Source organism: Carettochelys insculpta, chromosome 2, assembly GCF_033958435.1.
Source record: "Carettochelys insculpta isolate YL-2023 chromosome 2, ASM3395843v1, whole genome shotgun sequence".
NCBI lineage: Eukaryota > Metazoa > Chordata > Testudines > Carettochelyidae > Carettochelys > Carettochelys insculpta.
The window spans coordinates 81,304,869-81,324,988 of record NC_134138.1 but is presented as its reverse complement, the minus strand read 5'-3'; the positions used below and the strand labels follow the sequence as shown (position 1 = coordinate 81,324,988).

Here is a 20,120-nt window from a genome sequence, read left to right as displayed (position 1 = left end):
ATACACTTATGACCCAAAATGCAGAAGACAAAGAGAGAGGTCCTCCATGAAAGGTTTAATGTAACTATTTAAGCTCTCATGTAAAACAAACAAAAAGAAGTTTTTCCTCACACAGTCAACCTGTGGAACTCCTTGCCAGAGGATGTTGTGAAGAGTAGGACTTTAACAGGATTCAAAAACAGCTAGATAAATTCATGAAGATTAGGTCCATGAATGGCTGTTAGCCAGGATGGGTGGAAATAGTGTCCCTAGCCCCTGTTTGTCAGAAGCTGAAAATGGGGGAGGGATCACTCGATGATTACCTGTATGGATCATTCCTCTGAAACACCTGGTATTAGCCACTGTCAGAGGGTAGAGTACTGGCCTAGATGGATCTTTGGTTTGACCCAGTATGATGATGATGATGATGATCTCATGATTATTTTGGTCTCATTCATGAATTTTAAATGCATGATGATGGCATTATTGTGCATGATGGAGTGACTGCAACTGATGATTTGGACTAATTAAGCCGCTGGTTCTGTAGTGTCCATTATTTTTCTTTTTGGTGTATTTGTTCTCTTTCAAAGTATCTGACCAGGAAACTATTTCCTTTAATTTTTGAAGTTCTTGATTTATTTTTGTGAGGATGATTTTTTTTTTTTCACATTTTAAGGGTTGTCTTTTTCAGAAGGACAGTCTTAACCTACTAACATTACCATTTAAGTTTATGGGAAACTTTCAGTGAGAGAAGAATTAAACCAGTGTTGTGTGGTTTTAAAAAGCCTATCATGTGTTTAAGGAACTCTCTAAAAGAAAACTAATTAACGGTCTGGAATCACGTTCTGTCTTAAAATGAAGAAAACATTTCACTAAATGTACAAATCAAGACATGGAATTTTATTTTTTAATTTAGAAGTTGAAGAATGAGATAAGCTTTTAAAGAGGCAGATTTGCCGAGCTGCATGTTTGATACGAGCTTCGTAACAGCTTTTTTTCTCCTACACTGTAAGTAGCTCATCTAGATAAAGTATAAACAAGTACTGTAAGTGCAATGCAATTATACCTAGCCTTAGGAAACAGCACTGAACAATTTTATTGTATTGCCAAAGATGAGTGCTGGAATGCAAAGCTGAGAGAGACCTATCAGAGGCCTACTTCATTAAAGGAAATGGAACAAGTCATTCTTAAAGCACCAATAAATCCATTAAGGGTGGAGGGAAGGGTCTGAAATGGCTTTTCTAGATTCTAGTTATTAACTGCAAGGATTGCTGGAGTTGGTGACTTTGAAAATATGTTTTTATCTGGCACTTAACATCTCTCTTAATGCCCTACTCGCCAGACCAAATTCATCTCTGAAGAAAGCACAGAGCTGGCTCCACTGTGGTCAGCACAGTGGCATCCACTTTCACCTAGAATTAAATTTGACTCACAGTATCTATCGATGGGGAGAAGGAGAGAGAGGAAGAGGAATTAATGTGAAGTTGGATCTCGTACAATATTGCAGACCTTTCCTGGGCTACAGCTTTGAAGATCTATTTAAAATAACTGTATGCTAGAAACTGAAAGGTAGCTTCCTTTTCATAGATCAGTATTTCTGGCATCACTAACTCATACAAACAAATAATAGCTTACAGTTCGCAGAGGACAATTTAAATGAGTGTCCCAGGTAAGAGCATTTACATGTGCATGTGTAAGGGCTTAATCAACTTACATAGAAGAAATGCTTAAATAATGGTCTGTACTGAAAACAAAATATTATTGCTTAGCCAGAGCTGGGTTTAAAATAGTTGACCAGCTGTGTAGAAGATTTCACATTTCATTTTGTCTAATACATGTAGCAGTCATCGGTAGGAAAGTAACATCATTCAGACCATCCTAAGGCCTTGATTGAACAAGGTAGCCAAGCCCATGTATAACTATCATCCCCTTCTAGCAAGATATCATTGCAGAGGGTTTCTCGAGCCTAGACGAGACTGCTTATATAAGAGGTGCTAACACCTTGTTCTCCCAAAGGAAAGCGTTGGTTTCTAATGTGTGAGAAATGGGTTTCTTTGTCTCACGAAGATTTTTGAGATTTCAGAAATTTTCCTGTTCAGCTGAGGGATGAAACCAAGACTTTTCAAAAATGTTCACAAAAAGAGACAGAGTACTTAGCAGCCGTGCCATTACCTGACTGCATAGGTGGGCAAGGAAGGGGTTCACCTGGGATGTGGGAATAGCTAGAGCAGGAAAGTGATTATTCATCTCCAGCATCCAAGAGAAGTGTCCTAATTGCCAGGATACTGAGCTGCTATTAGGTGTGTCTCTTTCTGTCTCTGATACTAGAGCTGTGTCCTACGTCATATAAATTAATCAAATTAATATGCCCTCTTCTGTCAAGGAGGAGATAAAAAATTCACCTGCATCAGACCTATTGCATTGGACTTCATTATTGCTTTATGCCACGATTGATTACATTATGTGTGTGGTTTCTCTCTTATCAACTCCCCCTATGGTTATCTATCAGAGACCACACCTGTGAGTTAGTGACAGACAGGGAGCCGTGCTAGTCTGTACACTACCAAAACGAAAAAGCCGTCCAGTAGCACTTTAAAGACTAACAAAATAATTTGTTAGTTAATGAGCTTTCGTGGGACAGACCTGAAGAAGTGGGTCTGTCCCATGGAAGCTCATCACCAAATAAATTATTTTGTTAGTCTTTAAAGTGCTATTGGACTACCTGTGAGTTGGGCTTTTGTTAAAATTTTGATTTGGGTCCTTCTACCACACTAGAGAATGAGTAAAATTTGTGTATATATGGCAATTAATTTGCCCCGTTTCTAGGATTAATGATTCAAAGATCAATAGTGGCACCACTTGCCATGCAAAAATCCCACTTCATAGAACATTGTTCAAAGTACAGAAATGTACCTGTAATAAGAAAAATCCCAACACAACAGAGGTTATTAAAATCCTTGATTTCTACTATACTTGTCCAACTCATGCTATGGACTAGAGCCCAGGCTGGCCAACCTTTTTTCATTGGGGGCCACACAGCTATTTTTTACGTTGTGGGGGTGAAACACAAAATAGCACCAAACCCACCCATCCCCATCCCCAGGCTTAAACCCCTCTCAGCCCCCAACCGCCCCTAGGCGTAACCCTCCACAGCCCAGGCTTAAATCCCTCACCTCCTCAAACCGTCACCCCAGCCAGGATTAATTTACCTTACAGAGGAGCTCTGGGTGCTGCTGACCACCGTCTGCTCTTTAGCGTGGCTGCATGGGTCTCCCCAGCCCTTCCCCTGCCGTGCTGTACATGGGGGGAAGGGAGTAGGGGTTCCCTGCCCTGCCACACTGAAATAATGGGATGTTAAACCAGTTAAACTAACTTCCATGTCAGTGTGTCAGGGCAGGGGCTGGGAGCCAAAGGAGAAGTCAGGTGGCAGCAGCGAGAGCCACAAATGGCTCCTTAAAGAGCTACATGTGACTCGGAGCCATGCAGCCAGCTTTTAAAATGGCAACATTTCTGATTCTGTGGGCCAGATTCTGGCCCGCAGGCCAAGTGTTGGACACCCCTGGACTGGACATATCATATTAGGGTTGCCAGTTGTCCAGTTTTTAGCCAGACTCTGATAAAGACATCTGTCAACATCTGGTCAGCTGTTTGCAGCAGTAGGGCTGCCATGGTTGCTGATGGACTTCCCGCAGCTGGAGCTGGGGAGCCAATGGCAGTGGCCACTGAAGCTGCATTGATCTTCATTGCCACCATGTGGGCTGTGGGGCTAATGGCCAACTGGAGCAGGAGTCTTGGGAGCATCTCTCATGCCACATCCTCACCACAGGGGTGGGGAGGGAGTGACTATTGCTTCAGCCCTGGTAAGTTGCACTGTGGCTGTGCAGAAGGGGAAGCTGGTGGCTGCTGCTGGGGAGGGAGGGTAAAATCTGCCCCAATAGAGGGCAGAAGTAAGTTGCCCCCAGATGCGAGCAAGGCCTTATGTGGCTAATGGCAGCTCCCTGCCCCATGAAAACCAGGAGGTGTTGCAGGGCATGGTACTACATGCTGCAGAATTATGGAGGTGGACTATTTTTGGAGGAACAGCATGGGGCTTACAGTCAGGATTTGCACCAGGGCCTTTTTTTTAAATCACTTTACCATAGACCACCCCCTCAGAGATTGAGTTTACAGCCCTGGATTTAGCAGGTCAATGCTCAAACCACTGAGCTACCCCTCCCTCACTTTTAAGAGGAGCGCATTGCAGAGTGTGTGTTAGAGAGCAGGCACTGCTAAGGGGTGTTAGGGTGCGATTGTTTGGGTGGGGAATAAGAAGCAAAGTCCTGTGGAGCTTTTGGGGTTGTGTGTTCTGGGGTGTTTCTAAGAGGTTAATGAACATTGTAGGGTCCATCTTGTTGGGGGGCAATGAATAGTGCAGGATTAGTTTGTGGGGGCAAAGATCATGTGGCTTAAGCAGGAGAGAGTTCGGCTAGCTCTGCCCAGAAGGGGTAGGATGGAGGGTAGCATGTGGGGTCTGCAGTGCAGGAGAGCATGGGCCGGACTACAGGAAGGCTGTCGCTCCTGGGCCCTGTCTTTGGGAATCAGTCCTTTCCCCCTGCAGCTGGGGAAATTGGGTTGGGTTGGTCTCTTGAGAGCCTCGGGGAGACACTGTTTCAGGGCAGAAATCTGCTTTTGGTTTCCTTGGCTTGGACACAGAAGTGTGATCACTGTCCACCATCTGCCGCTGGGGGTGGAGGGTGGGAAGAACAGCAGCTGTAACTAGAGCTACATGGAGAAGCTGCTCTCTGCCCAGCTACTGACGTCTGACAGAGAGCAGTGGCTGTCTTACAGACCCGGCTCCAAGAGACAGGTGCCCCTACCCAGGGAATGGGGGATTCTGTCCACCTCTCTTTCTGCCCCCATGCTCCAGGCATGCTCTGCATTAGCTCCTCCCAGGGCTTTTCTCTGGCAGTATGTGCCGGGAGTGTGTACTGGCGCCTGCTCACCAGGGTTCCCACAGCTGGAGCTCCTGGTGGGTCTCAGCATTCCAGCCAGCTCCCAGCAGCAGAGCTGCCGGAGATCCCCCAGCACTGGCCTCGTGGCAGCACGAGGCCCAGGAACCTGCCATTGGGCTGGGACCCAGTGCCCCCATGCCCCATGGCAGAGCAGTGCTGGGAGAAGGAGCCCCCGCTTGCCCTGCAGCTGCAAGGGCCAGAAGCTGGAGCACCTCCCACCCCACCATCCCTCCAGCAGCCCCAGCTGTGGCAACCCAGCAGGAAGGGAGGAGGTGAGGAGCCATACTGGCTCCTGGCTCCACATTTTTTACAAAAAAAAAAAATAGGACTGACTCCTCCCGGCATTGCTCTGTGAGCCTCAGGTGAGTCGTGGGAGAGGGGTAGGTGAATGGAAGAGTTTGGAGAACAAGCAACAGAGAGAAGGGAAAGAGGAGTGAGCAGGGATGGGATCTTGAAGAAGAGGTGGGGGCCTTGGGGTACAGGCTGGGGCAAGGATGCTGGGTTTTCTCAAGATAGAAAGTTGGCAACTCTCATCATAGTCTGTTGCAATATTTATAAACGAAAGCTGCTCATCTGTATTAATTAGCCCATGAAAATAATTGTCAATAAGTGCATGGTAGGTGTTTGTCTTATCTGCAAAAGAAAAGTTACTTCCTGTTGAGAAGATTCTTAGAACATTACTCCGATTCACTTTTGAACACTGGTTGATGTTTTTCTGTTCACTGCCCTTTACTGCAAGCACAGTAGAATCAGTGAAGTAAAATGACGTTTCGGCTGATGGTGGGGATTGACCTGAAGATATCCAGAGCTGAAGGTCTGGCTCATGATAACTTGTGCTAAGGAGCTAGCTGTGTAGTTAAGAGCTGAAATAGATTCTAGTGTGCAGCAGACTGGTAAAGAGGAAGGGATGCAATGAGCCAGGAAGGGACACAATAGCCAGTAGGTTAGAGTAACACCTTGATTTTGTCTAGGGTTTTGTGCATATTAGTTTTGTAAATTCATACTGGTGTAATGCCCACAGCCCCAGGTTGCCAGCTCCAGGGATAGAACCTGCAAGCATAGGGTCTAAAGCCCTGCACTCTACCACATGAGCTAAAGGTGACCAGCTGGTTTTTAGCTCACATGGTAGAGTGCAGGGCTTTAGACCCTAGGCTCGCAGGTTCTGTCCCTGGGGCTGGCAACCTGGGTCTGTCAGCATTACACTTGTGCAAAAGAAGAGTTTGAAGGTGTGGGATGTGACTGAATCTCTGCTAGTGAGACTTGAAACTAACTTTCTTACCTTCATGCAATACCGTAAGATACTTTCTCTCTCAGGGATAGGAAGCGAAGTAAAAGATGGAGAACAGGCAGCGACTAAACGAGATTACTGTTACTTGTTTAGTGACATGGGAATTGCATCCAAAATTATTGCCCACCCCAGCTTAGGCTGCTTCTATGTGCAATTGTAACCCACACACCTAGGGGTGTGGTTCACTGTTCTGTGTGGTGGCACTGGAACCACATACACAGAGGAAGAATGAGTCTCCTCCACAGCCAGCTGGCTCTCAACTGAGCCTGCAGAGGAGACTCATTCTTCCTCTGTGTATGTGGTTCAAGTGCCACTACACAGAACAGTGACCCACAACCCTTGGTGTGTGGGTTACAATTGCACTCAGGCAGCCTAGGCCAGCGGTGGGCAATAATTTTTTTTTGGGGGGCGGGACACGCCAAGAATTTGGTAAGTGGTCCAGGGCTGCACTTTTCTGTGGAGGGGTTTGGGGTCTGGCCTGGAGGGTGGGTGCACAAGGGGCTTCGGGGTAGAGAACTGGGGCGCAGGATAGGGCATGGAGTCTGAGAGGGAGATTGGGTGAAGGAGGCGGTTGTGAGCTGCAGGGGGGAAGTAGAAGAGAGTTAGGGGTCGGAGAGGGAGTTATGACCTGGGGGTGTGGGGGGAGGGTGCAGGAGATTTGGGTGGTGATTTGGAGCAAGGGGTTGGATTGCAGTGCATGGGAGGGGGGATGGGTACAGGGGAGGATTCTGGCCTTGGGTGGTGGTGTAGGAGGGGATGCAGGGTCTGGGAGGGAGTAGGGCTGCAGTGTCAGGAGCCATCTCCGGCCAGGGGGCTGTTCCACATGACACCCTGTGCCAGGGTGGGGGCAGTGCATGAAACCGGCCAATAAGCTGAAAAAATGTGCTGCACTGCCCCCACCCACAGCAAAATCTCCTAGTGCCCTTTGCCTGGTTTCATGTGTCCAGGAGGAGCTGAGAAATTTTGTGAGGTGTGCAGGACAGCACCCAAAGCTCTCCCCCTCTGCAGCCCCAGGGCCAGTTGCGGACCAAATTAAAAGGCTTGGCAGGCCAGATCTGGCCCCCAGACCAGAACTTACCTGCCCCTAGTCTAGGCACTAACTTCCCTGTGCCATTGTTACCTTACTTCCTCACATCCTGTCCCACCCACCTGTTGTACCTTGTCTTTTAAGACTGGGACAAAGGTTGTCTTTACAACGCGTCCATAAAATGTCTAGCACAGTGAGGCCTTCATCTGGCTGAGGGCTACGTGGATTATTGTATTTTAGGAAAATTAATAACAATGAGCCTATTTTTATAGATGTTGAAGACCAGCTATAACAATACAACATTTAATGAAAAGCTGGTGGTGTGGTTAAGGTACTGCACTAGATGGGGCTCAGGGGACCTGGGCTATGTCTACACGCGAGGCCTTCCCCGGCAAAACTGGGCTTTTGTCAAGAAAAACTGCAGAGCATCTACAGACAAAATGCACTTTGTCCACAGTTTGTCAGTGAAACCCGGCACATCCACCGGCAGCATTATACCTCTTCCTGTTCAAGTATAGTGCCTCTGTTGATGGTGGTCTCCTAACAAAACAGCCGCGTAGATGCTCCAGGACCCTTTTGTCAACAGACAGGCCTTCAGGTTAACCAAGCAGCCCTGTTTGCAGAGATTCCACTCAGCCATTCTGTCGAGGGAGGGCCAGGCAGTCTGACTGCTCTCTGTCGGCGGAGTGCATTGCTCTTTCAATCTACTTTTATGTGTAGACGCAATCTGTCGACAGAAGTTTTGCCAGGAAATCCCTTCCGACAGTGACTTTTGTCAACAGAGGCTTCTTGTGTAGACATAGCCCTGGATTCTTTTTCTGGTTCTGCCATAGAACTTTTTTGTGAACCCAGGCAAGTCCTATAATCCCTGTGATGTGCCTCTGTTCCCTTAACTTATGCGATGGTGTTTATCATATTTCTTCAGCTCCAAGGAGGATGGATTTATTAATGTATGTTGACTGCTCAGAGGCATGCCAAAGAAATGCCTGTACAGAAAAACAAGCAAATGTGGGCAAAGTGACAGGATGGTGCGGGTGCATGAAGAAGAAAATAGTTGCTAAACTAAAGGATTTTTCAACAAGGAAAAAAAGATTTTAGCAATATGCTGATGGGAAAAATGGTGCATATGGTTTGGCAAATACTAATTTTCCTTCACTAGAGAAAGCCCTTCCATGCATAGGGCCACACATTAGATTGAAAGGGAGTACGTAACCAAACATTGCCTTTGGGATGTCATAAGCAGACAGTGATAACTAGATCTAGGTATATACCTGAAGCTTTTTGCAAGTAGAGTAAAAACACCCTATAGCTGAAAATGAGTTGCCCAGCATGGTAGAAACAGTGCATATTATGTGAGTGCGAGAGAATGTTTACAGAAAACTATTTTTGAATATGAAATGAGTGTCTCTACTCTCAAATAGTGAGATAATTAAATTAGAAAATCCGTACAGAACTATGTGAACCCAGTATCAAATCAATACTAACAAATCCAGGTCAAATGTTGACTCAGATATTTATAAAAATTGCTTATGAATGGACAAATAATTGATTGCAATGAATATACAATGACTAACTTTGAGTAACAATTTTTTTAAAAATGTAAGTAGCTTGTGGGCAATTTATAAATAACATAAAAAGGCTAAATTCAGCTAATAAATATTCACTGTGACCTACTTGCTGAACTCAATAGATAACTGAAAAATGCAATCTTTTAATAGGTTTTTAATCAGCAGGCCCTTAGATCTGTAGTGACTTATTACAAGTACGCATGTATACTAAAAAAAATTCAGCTAGAAATATTCACAGTAATGGAGAGCCCCGTTGATGTTTAATGAGAGTACGTAGCCTTTCATTTTATGTGCACTGGCTTGAATCCAACCCCAGTTGGTAGAGACAGAGATATTACACCTTCAGATTTCTTCTCCCTTTATTTAATCTGCCAGTAAGATCCCATTGTCTAGGGAATACTAAGTAGAAAGCAAAGTCTAGGCCATGTTTCCCCAAAATATTATCCCCATAGGGCTGACAAAGGCTGATGTTCAGCCTATGGGTGTTAAATATTTCCTGTTGACTTTGTCTTCTAGAATGATTGAAGATTGTGGGAAAAGAGGAAATACTATGGCAGAAAGAAGGCAGCTGTTTGCGGAAATGCGTAAGTACTGTGCTTTTAGTGAAATAACTGTTCCATTGCAAAAGATCAGCCAGACACATCGTAACAGCAATAAACCATACTTAATATAACTGTAATATCTGTTACTGTATCAACTTCCTTTGCTGAAAGAGACAAGCTATAGAGCTTAAACAGAGCTCTTCTTTAGGTTACTTTAAAAGATTCTTAAGTCCTCTCCTATACAGGGAGGTTTTCCTGTGCTGATCTTTTTTTCGATACTCATTTTTATATGGTAGATGGACTCTGAGGCCCCTCTGTATTTAGTGTTTACACACAACTCCTAAAATGCTTATCTTAATTGTTTTTCTATGGAGGGGACAGCTCTGAAGCTGCCAATTACAATGTTCTATGAATTAGTGTCATGTCAAGTATTCTGTTGGAAATTTTGAGGTAAAATTTTTTATTGTTTCTCAAAACTCAAAAGGCACACGAGTGTCAGAATAAATGGAATAATAGAGTTTTAGCTGACGTGTTTACATACTTAGGAGTAAGCTGATGGTTACAGCATAAAATATGGAAAACATATGGAGAACATGTATCCATTTGGGGCTGACACATTGTCCAGTAGACGCAAAGTACTGTTCGAAAATATGGAAACATGAGACAACACTTCCAATTTATTGCTTTATTATCTTTTCAAAGTGCCAGCCATGTGAAATATGATGAGAATTCCCCGAAGGAACAAACAACGATAAAGCAGCTGATCAAATAGTAAGAGAAACTATTCACAATCATTTAGGCAACTTAGCACCTGAAGTTTGATTTGCCCCTCCCAGCATCTTCATTTGTTTTTCATTAGCTTCCACGTAAGTAAGGTATTGTTTAAACAAAAGTTTTTGAAAGCACAATTTTCAGTTCATTGCCAAATTTTGAACTGAGAACACTAGATGTGTTTGGGGCCGCATCAAGAGTAGTAAATGTCCTGCATTGCCCACTTTGTTCAAAGAATGTTTTCACCCAACTCATTAAAAAAATCATTCTGCAAACAGCACAAATGGCAAGATGCATTGCCTAAAGTTTGCTCAGCTCTGTTTATTGCCTACAAAAATACATGTTGGAGAGCTTCATTTCTGCACCAGACCCTTTATATCTTGTAAAAGGTCTGTAGTGGCATAAAGGAGCCCTTTAAACCCAGGAAAGTATTTCCCGAAGACAGGCACTCTGGAACCACCTGCAAAGTTGCCTGTTGAGGAGCACATCTCAAACCCTAGCATAAGGAATGTGATGGAGCTGCTGGAAGGAGGGATGCACTAGGCTGCACCATAGACCTGAGTATAACTTAGAGAAGGTCTCATAACATGGCTTCCACTGCAGTCTAACTTACGTTAAAAACCCTGAAGTAGACCCAGTAGCCTTTGGGAAAGTACAAGGGTAGCTTTAAAGACACTTTATCATGCCCTGCTTCTGGACTGTTTGGCTGCGTCTACACTAGAGGGTTTTGTAGACAAAACTGAGGTTTTGTAGACAAAACTCATGGAGCATATACATGCAAAAAGTGGGTTTTTTTGACAGAAACTGTCAACAAAAAAGCTGTGTAGATGCTCCAGGGGGTCCTTTTGTTGACAGAGGAGATCAGAAGATTGATTCGCTTTTATGTGTAGATGGGATTTGTTGACATAACTTTTGTCAGAACAGCTCTTCCGACAGTAACTTCTGTAGACAGCGGCTTGTAGAGAATCTTGCCCATTGTGTAGAAAATATGTTTGAGACATGATTACCGAGGGCCTTTTCTGGCTTTCTCACCAATTCATTGTGAACTTTGGACAAGTAGCATAACTTTTCCTCTGTAATTTATCGGTCTGTAAAATAGGTATAAAACTTGCTACCTCAGAGACTGATAGATAATTAAGTCATATACAGTAATAAGACCTTGGAGAGAGACTTCAAAGCCATGCTTGAGTGTAACTACATGAAGGCACCATTATTACTTGGTTTATGTTGTTATGGCAACACAGTAATGAAGCATAAGATGATCTCACAGTATATTTAATAAGATTCAGGTGCCATCTAATAACACAGGCATGAGACCTTGACAATCAATTCAGTTTTCTACCAATTAGCCCAATTCTTATCAGGTGAGGAAAGCTGAACAATATATAACAATTTGTTTTATCATATATGCAGTGGTAACAAAAAGAACTGGTTTTCTGAATCAGTACTAGTAAAAGAGAAATGACTCAGATAAGTTGCAGTGCCCTGCCTCAGATATTTCAGCTTTCCTCATTGTTATCATCAAAATATTAATGGAGAAGAGACATACTGGGTCTGTGAAGAGTAAAGCATGTCATGAGAAAACCCACGACCTTTCAGGACCCGTTGCTAAGTGGTTCATAGCACATTTTGTCAGGAATAGCTAGAGTTGGACAGCCAACAGTTAGAAGGACTAGTAGAGAGCAATGGGAGCATTGTACAGGAGAATCTGGTCTGCAGTGGGGCAAGAGCTCGGGCAAAAAATAATCTAGTTCTTCTTTTCCATGGAGATCAGGGCAAGTTTGAAATGTTTGGGTCTGACCAATGCCAGATTATTCCCTCAAATTTTGTGAACCCAAGCATATGTACAATTATAAAGTACAATGGCAGATCTAATAGTGTTAATATGTAGCTCAAAGAAGGGATTTGTGAAACCAGTGAAAAGCAAGCCAGCTGTACTTCACTACACTCCATTTACAGTCTAATTTTACAGGATTTGAATTAGGACTGAACATGAGTTTGGACAGTGCTTCAAGCAGTACCATTGTGTGTAACTCTTGTTTTGTATCTATTCTCTAGATGAACTTGCTCAAATTGAGGGGGGCAACTCTCCTCTTTTACATAGGTGCTGCCACATTCAAAACACAGAAGTCTGAAAAGGTCATTGACTCGTATTAGTAAAAGTGAATGTGCCACATGATATAAATCTGTGTGCCACAACTGGGAATTCTGAATTCTTCGTCTCATAACTATCTCTATAGTAACAATTCTCTTTGCCTAGATCTTGTATGACATGTCAGCCTGGGAGAGAGAATGTGCTAAATAAGAAAAATCTTCTCATCTGCCTTTGAATTTTAAAAAATATTATAAGTAATGAGCAGAGACTCGACTCTAAAGATACTGTACCAGATTCTTGCTTTCATTCTGACTCCTCTCTGGCTATTTGGGTGGTACAGAGGAGCTCTCAGGAAGAGTAGACTCATCCTAGCTGTCTCCTACACTACATCCCCTCCCAGCCAGAGCAAAAGAGAAAAGACATGAGCAGGAAGAGTGCTGCAACTGTTCTCCTGTGGCTGGCAGCTACTTTGGGTACATTGCCAGCTTTGTATATTTAGAGCATACAGGGTCAATCTGGGTCTGAAGTGACTCCTTGAGGCTCCCACTGCAAAAATGATTCCTCTTCAGTGGTGAGTGTGGCCCACTCTTTTGCATTGGATTTTTTGTCCTAACATTGATTATCCACCAGTCTCTAAGTTCAGCTCTTGTATTGTTTCTAATTTGGTCTTCTGACGAGACCTTGTTCTGAGCTGGTGTGACAGGTGAAGATGGTTCCTGTAAGTTTTGCCTTTTAAAGATTAAAATTAGAGAGGGATTTTCTCTGATAAAAGAGGTTGGTCAGTTTGTCTTTGGGCTCACTAACTCTTGGCTTTTTTTATTAATATGGGTACTCCCAGGGTGCACCAGGGCACTCCCACCCCCACATAGGCAACCTTAAAAATGCTCGAGAGCATGGGGCTCTGTGTCCTTTCCTCTCTGTGTCAATTGTAAACAAGGAAAGAGGCACACGTGTGGCTCAACATACTTAAAGACTTTGTGGGCTGCACCCCATGGAAATGTCACAGCATACGTATAATTCTCTTCTGCTAGGAGCTCAAGATCTGGATCGCATCCGTTTATCCACGTACCGAACAGCATGCAAGCTTAGATTTGTACAGAAGAAATGCAACTGTGAGTATGTTAGTTCTTAACTGCAAGTACCATCATTAGTCTTGCCATTGGAGGAGACGGGGTTTTTACCTCTTGTTGAAAGGAAAATAGAGCTTTATTTTAATAGACACTTCAAGAACACCAATAAAAATGTCTGGCTAGTAAAGAAATGTAGAATAAATTCCATATTGTTAATTGTCTTCAAAGTATTAATTGTGGAAATGTTTCTATTGAAGGGAAAGGTTTAGAAAGGGAATGTGTCTACTGAAGGAAAAGACAGGACCACCAATGTTACTGGACAAGAGAGTCCTGAATTTCAAAGGTACAACGTGTAATAGCCTCATCATATGGAAGACTACATGACTGAAGGCACTAGTAATAAAACACAGAACCCCAATTATATATATATATGAAATATGTAGTATTTTTGTATACACATAAATAGCATTTCCTTTTATAATAGATTATAGAGTGTGACAGCTCTGTCATTAATGTGAGCAAAGTCCGACTAAAAATTGGTACCCTTGGATTGCTCTTCAGTAGCCTGCGGTAAGTAAGCAACTTGCGGTAAGCAAGTTGTCTCAGTTCTGCTTCTCATGGATGAAATTTCCAGATTGTATATGGTGACAGATACCATGACGGGCTCTCTTGTTGGCTGCCTCAGAAGGAAGGGAAGGGAATGAATGAAAATGGAAACTGAAATACTGTGCCCAAAGTGGGTGAAAGAAGAAATGATCCTTCTGGATAAAGGTCAAGGCACCAATATCAGATGTTATGTAGACTATCTGCACTGTAATTAGCTATGTCGTGTAAGTGTACCTAAGATCCAAAAACTCTGGTCTGAAGGGCTATCAATCGAGCGCTGTTTGTGAGTACTAAGTGCACTTCTAAAGACTGCCTTCAGAAAGAAGTGTTATCTTAGGGTGGAGGATACAATTATGCCTACTGTTTTCTTATGGTACACTTCGGGCATATCATGACTGAGATGCTAGATACAGTAACAGAACTGTAACAAAGGAGCACAGTCCATAGGGTGTGCTAAATTTTACTTGTCTTTGACTTTTGTTGTAGAGGATGTGGGTAGGACCTGAACTCTGAGTCAGGAGGTGTTTGTTCACCTACCTACACCAGGATGCTAATGCAGTTTTAAAATATGAGCCCCTTGCTAGGATGACCAGATCCCACAGCAGAATACTCAAAGGTCATGTGAAATAAGCACTGATGTAGAAATCAGGCAGGCGTTTGTGTGAGCTCCCAGTATCACTTTTCAAGGATTAACAGCATTATATATGTCTAAACCAAAATACTTCACATCTCCCAAGTTTGATAGGCCTGACCCCTGTCACAGGCCTGAAGTCCGCGGAAACCACTAGTAGCCCTAAAAAAAGTTCAAGAATCTTCATTTACTGTCTTGATTCAGTTGTATTTCTTTGTATACAACAGAGGACAGGTTCACCTTTATATATCTTATAATGTTTTCCAAGTGAAAAGGAAGAGGGTAGTAATTTTGTTTAGACACAGGAATTGAATCAAAAATTTTCCCTCAGAATGAAGTTATGTGTGAAACTACTTCCTTCTCAAGCTCTCCAGAAATAATTATTGTTGCTCTGGAATGGCAGAACCAAACATCTTTTCCATTGTCAATGTAGTTTTCTTCTCTCTTTCCTGAACTTGTATACTACTAGAGTGTGCCATGAGTTAGTTAATTTCTCTGAAACATTTGTAAGCGCTGGGCAATGACCGTCAACTATCTGGGCATTACAAGACTATACCAAGTGATGGGTCTGAAGAGGTTAATACTACAGTCAACTTGCTAACATTAGCAATTCTTCTTTTTCAACCACGGAAACTGCTGGTTGTACATGTGCTGAGCAGTAGCGAATTCAAGAGATGAAAGTGAAATGGGGAAAAATAGTTCAGCTACATTTGAGCTGTTCATTTAAGAGTGGATATAAAAAGAAAAGCTGAAAGACAACTCTGCTATAGTCCCAGCTTTTAGCAACCCTTGCCACTCAAGCCATCTCTGTTCTTCTTTCAGTTGTGCTCTTCTGCCATGCCCTGAACCAGTTCCTTTTTCACACCAAAGTAGGCTTGTTATTGGACAAAGTGTGAGTGTATCTATTTAAAAGGCTCTCTTCAAAGAACTAATTTAAGAAAGTTCAGGATCAGCTGTCAGCTGCTGGTTTGGAATGTCTGAGTGCTTGTCTGGGTACCAGACAGGGCCATGCTGGGAAAGGCAGAACAGAGGTTTTATTAATGCCATAGTTTTTATGTAAAGGCACGTTTTAGAATATAGTAGCATTTCATACTTCCAATATATTGCTTAGTCTGGTACTCTGTTGTTGCAGGTTTGCTTATGCAAACACACGTCCACATGCTCATCATTGTGAATTCTCTTTGCCAACATAAAAGCTGCCAGTATCTTAACTGCTGAGGGAGACTTCCCCACAGCAGCAGCAAAGCCCAGACTATTTTTGCCGCCCTTGGAGCCCTAAACGTGGGACTGGCAGCATGGTCAGCACCGAACGGCAGGCACATCCTTTTATTGGGTTGGGCTGGGGGCTCCCCACGTGATGTGCCTGAGTGCGGGAAAGACCCAGACTGTGTGGAACCTGTGGAGAAGTGAAGGGGGTTCGCACACAAATGTAAACCACTGGGAAGAAGTTTCGTGGTGTGTTATGCAAGCATGATCCCCAGCACAACCTTGTTGACGTGGTGTGGTGGAGCAGGGGCTGGCACCAGGCAGTGCAGAAAAAAATAGCAAGTGTACAGATAGAGTTGCACGCTCCCTGCAGGGGCTGTTTGAATGGGTAGATGCACACACCCCACCAAGAACATAGAAAGAAAGAAGCCATTTCTCAGGCTGTCATACTAACATGAGCCCACAACTAGAGGCTCGCTGCTCCCACTTGGAAATTCAGGCTCTTCCTGTTATTGGAGAGCAGTGGCCAGAGCGTAGCAGTGAGAGCGGCATTATGGGTTATATGTGGGTCACCTCTGGAGGCCAATAAATTCGCTTTTACGATGTGGCACTTCCACACTTGAATTTAATTGAGCTTCTGAATATGCTATAGCCATCAGATAACTGCAGTTTTGTAATCTCGAGATTAGTGCACCCAAAATTGAGCTAATGGTCTTTACAGTGAAGACAGTTGCATGGCAAAATCGAGCTAACTGAATTAAATTTGAATTTATCTTGTAGTGTAGACACAGCTTCACAGAGATCCCTATTTTTCTCCCAGTAAACTGTTGCCTAAAAGCAGAAAGGTATAAAGGAGGCAAAAATGAAAAGGAAATGTAATTGGATTTGTTATAAAGGATGCAGGAATGCAAACAAAATGCAATTGGATTTGTTACTTTTCTAGTGCCAAATGCCATAGTTCAAATGAACTTCTATATCAAATAGGTAAGTTTAGGTGACAGCTAATTTTGACATGGGGAAAAAAATAACATCAACAGTATTTCTCAGATATGTTTCCAGAATTACATATACAGACTTTGAAATTCATGCTGTAAAACTGTAGGAGAACTCTTGCACAAGTTTTTAAGCTCTCCCAGCACTTGAGCCTAAGGCCAGCTTAATTGAAGTCAGCGAGGTGGGTGATGAGCAAGAAAAAAAGTAAGTCATTGTGGTTCCTTTTCAGCCATGATAAAATCAGATCCAGTCCAGCCTCATCTAACAAATTCAAGAAATTTTGCCTACAAGCTGGTAAAGACAAACAATAAAAATTGAAAAATGTCAGCTGTTGATGCCTTCCTCCAGGTTTCCTGTGCTGTATCAACATTGTAAATTTAATAACAAGACTCCCAAATTTAGCAAGATATTTATTTACATACCTCTCAACTTGCCAGTGTCCAAATGTAAGAAGCAGTATATCACAAATCCCCAAACTGAGGGGGACAGAGAATTGTCATGGGGGAAACCTAAAGCCCTGTGATTCATTCCTGTTGTGAAGATAACTCTCTTGGTAATCACACTTTCATGGCTCCCAAGGAAAGTGACCAGATGTCCTGGGGGAGGTGCCGCAGGAGACAGTAACATAGAATGGGAAGCCCCTCCTCTGCACTCACACAGTGGCCCAGGGCTGAGCACAGAACTAGGGTGGGCACAAGGCAGAGGAGAAGTGGGGCAGTCGTATGTCCTCCCCTTTAGATTGCGCCTCATAGCTATGGAGAGGTATGAGTCATCCACGTGTGTACTACATCAACATTAGTTTCTTTATGCAGCCAGGAGATTCAGCTGCTCTCCACAAGCATCTCTGATGCAGTGGGTGAAGTTGCCTGTTGTGGGCTTCTCAGCTCTCACAAGCATATAATAGTGTTGGTGTCAGAATGTATGTTGGTTCTTACACTAATTTCCTTATGTTCCAAATTATTTGCCAGTCTCGTAAAAGCTCCACTTGCCTTCCCAGCATCTTGGTTTCATCTCCTTATGGAGTTGTCCATCAGCACTGACTCTGCTTCCATGATGCACAAACCCCTTAACTATGCAGTCTGCCTCACTGTCAGTCACATATGCACCTTCATTTCTGACTATTTCAACAATGATGACTTGCAGGTTTTTTGGCTATTTCTTAATACCGCTTTGCAAGTCTCCAATTTAATAATGATTTTCGTCTTTTTCATGTCATCATCTTAACCATTTCATCTGCAAAGTCAAGCTCTTGAAGTTTTCGTCTACTCCACTTAACCCCTGTATCTTATGCGATGTTGCTCTTTGCATCGTGTAATTTATCACGATGTGGAAGAGAAGGGGTGATAAAATGTAACCCTGTTATACTCCAGTGATGTCAAATAAAGCAGTCACTCCACTTTCTGTCTTTGCAAAGAATGTTGAGCCTTCTACAGCACAGTATAACCCAGAGATATGCACACTCAAGTTGCGCATATCTTGGTTTAATGCGACAGGGTGGTGGGGAGCTGGCGCCTGGCTCAGGGCTGCCCGCCACTCAGGGGAGTGGGGAAACTGACCAGCACAGCAGTGCCCGTCACTTTCCATTTTCCTGTGAGCAGCAGGGATCTGGGAGCCATGTCAATTTCCTGGCTCCCCCAAGTAACACGAAATTTGACTTACATGGGATTGTGCAAGAATGCAACGTAAATTGGGGTTCTACTGTATCTTGATCAGTGACACTCTTTCTAGGAAGTTCATGTTGTGAACTCTTCCATAGTGACAATGAACACCATCAAAAGCTTTGGTGTAATCTGCTAGATTAGCCCTTTCTCAATCAAGTATCTCAAGGTAAAGATGCACTCTACAGTAAGAGAGTTTGAGATTATTCCAGGCTTGTAATCTAATTGAATCGAACTTCACCTGGAAGCAAACAGAATGCCAATGCAGAAGTTTGAGCAAAATCTTGTGTACTCACAGCAGTCCGTACCAGCTAGGAGGAGGCCAAGTAAATTCTTCACTCATTGCAACTTATGGGTGACTTTAAAATTAGTAAAGCTCAGTAGCAAAGTCAAGAATGGAGGTGGTATTGTGAGATCAGCAATCTCTTGGCCAGCTGCAGAGCGTGGAAGCTATTGTAGATCATTGCTGCTATGGAAGAGTCTAGGAGCAGCAGTCGATCCAACAGGACTCAAGACAGGTTTGTGAAAGGCAGGTAAACACTCTCAACAGAGAGCTAAGACAGTGTTCTACCCAGTCCACTAAATGGTGCCCACTGCTGTATGCAGGTCACTTCTGCCTTGTCAAAGTGGAGTTGTAGCTGGTATGTTAGCCGTAGCTTGTAGTCTCTAGAAGAGTGCTGAGATCTTCAAAACTGGGAGAGCAAATGCTCAATCACTACAGCCTAATGTACAGCACGTTCTCCAACACTGGAATGGACTGGGGGCACCCATATATTGGTTTCGTTTAGTTTGTTTGGTACTTAGATATCTCCGTATTGTGTTTATTTTTAATATTTATTTTTGTTGCATGTATTAAAAACAATTTCTTTATACGGAAGAGCACCCTGAGATGAAATATCAGGCTCATACACACATTCCCTTTGGGCTACATAGGCAGCAGCAGTGGAACATAACATCCTGTAATAAAAAAAATTATGCAATTAAGCATTACTGAGCAATACAAGCCTGTATAGCTGGCAGGCTGCTGCCATCTTTGACAGACTTTGCTCAGCATGTTGAGAAATTGTTCCATGACTGCTGAAAAAGCAAATGCTGCTGATATCCCTGGATCAGAATAAACCATTGGCCATTGAAAGCCTGGAATTTAAACCATGCTGATTAGTATAATATGGGGCTTAATTAAAATAGACAACTAGGGAGCTAATTTCTTCCATGACTATGAATTTAACACCTTGGGGTGTCACAATTTTGTTCTTCCCTTTTATTTTCTTCTGTGTAAAAGATATTTTCCCTTGTCCGCTTTGAAGCATAATACAGATATTTTCAAATAGATGGAGCTGCTGCCAGTGACTGTGATGCTGAGCCTGTTAGTTTCCATGATTCCATCCTTACACCTCTTTCTTCTTCCTTCCACTGAGTTCAGATAGTTACCTCTAAGTGGCAGGTAGTAAAGTCAACTTGCTTTCAGCCCTCTTGACATGGCCTGCCATTTTAAGTTTTGGTTTATGTTAGACTCACCACCCACCCCCCCATGTAGAAGAATTCCATATTTGGAACTGCAACCTAATTTCCTGTAAACATATTAATTTAACGAGTTTTGGTTAAAGCCCTGTTCACTCCATGCTCTGATTCTCAGTCTGGCCTTTCAGCAACCTGTGCTCCACTTGATATCATCAGGGCAGTGCTGGAAATTAA

The 20,120-nt window shown here is 43.2% G+C and overlaps 1 protein-coding gene across 19 annotated transcripts in view; it reads left to right on the top strand.

Moving 5' to 3' along the window:
* The window catches only part of DTNA (dystrobrevin alpha), a 316,470-nt gene that overhangs the window by 175,725 nt on the left and 120,625 nt on the right, over positions 1-20,120 (top strand). For all 19 annotated transcript variants that reach the window (XM_074987209.1, XM_074987208.1, XM_074987222.1 and 16 more), the window contains 2 exons: positions 9,370-9,437; positions 13,293-13,373. In XM_074987209.1, coding sequence (XP_074843310.1) covers positions 9,371-9,437; positions 13,293-13,373 — 148 coding nt within the window. In that variant the 5' untranslated portion in view covers position 9,370. Of the gene's footprint in view, positions 1-9,369; positions 9,438-13,292; positions 13,374-20,120 lie in introns of those variants that run through there.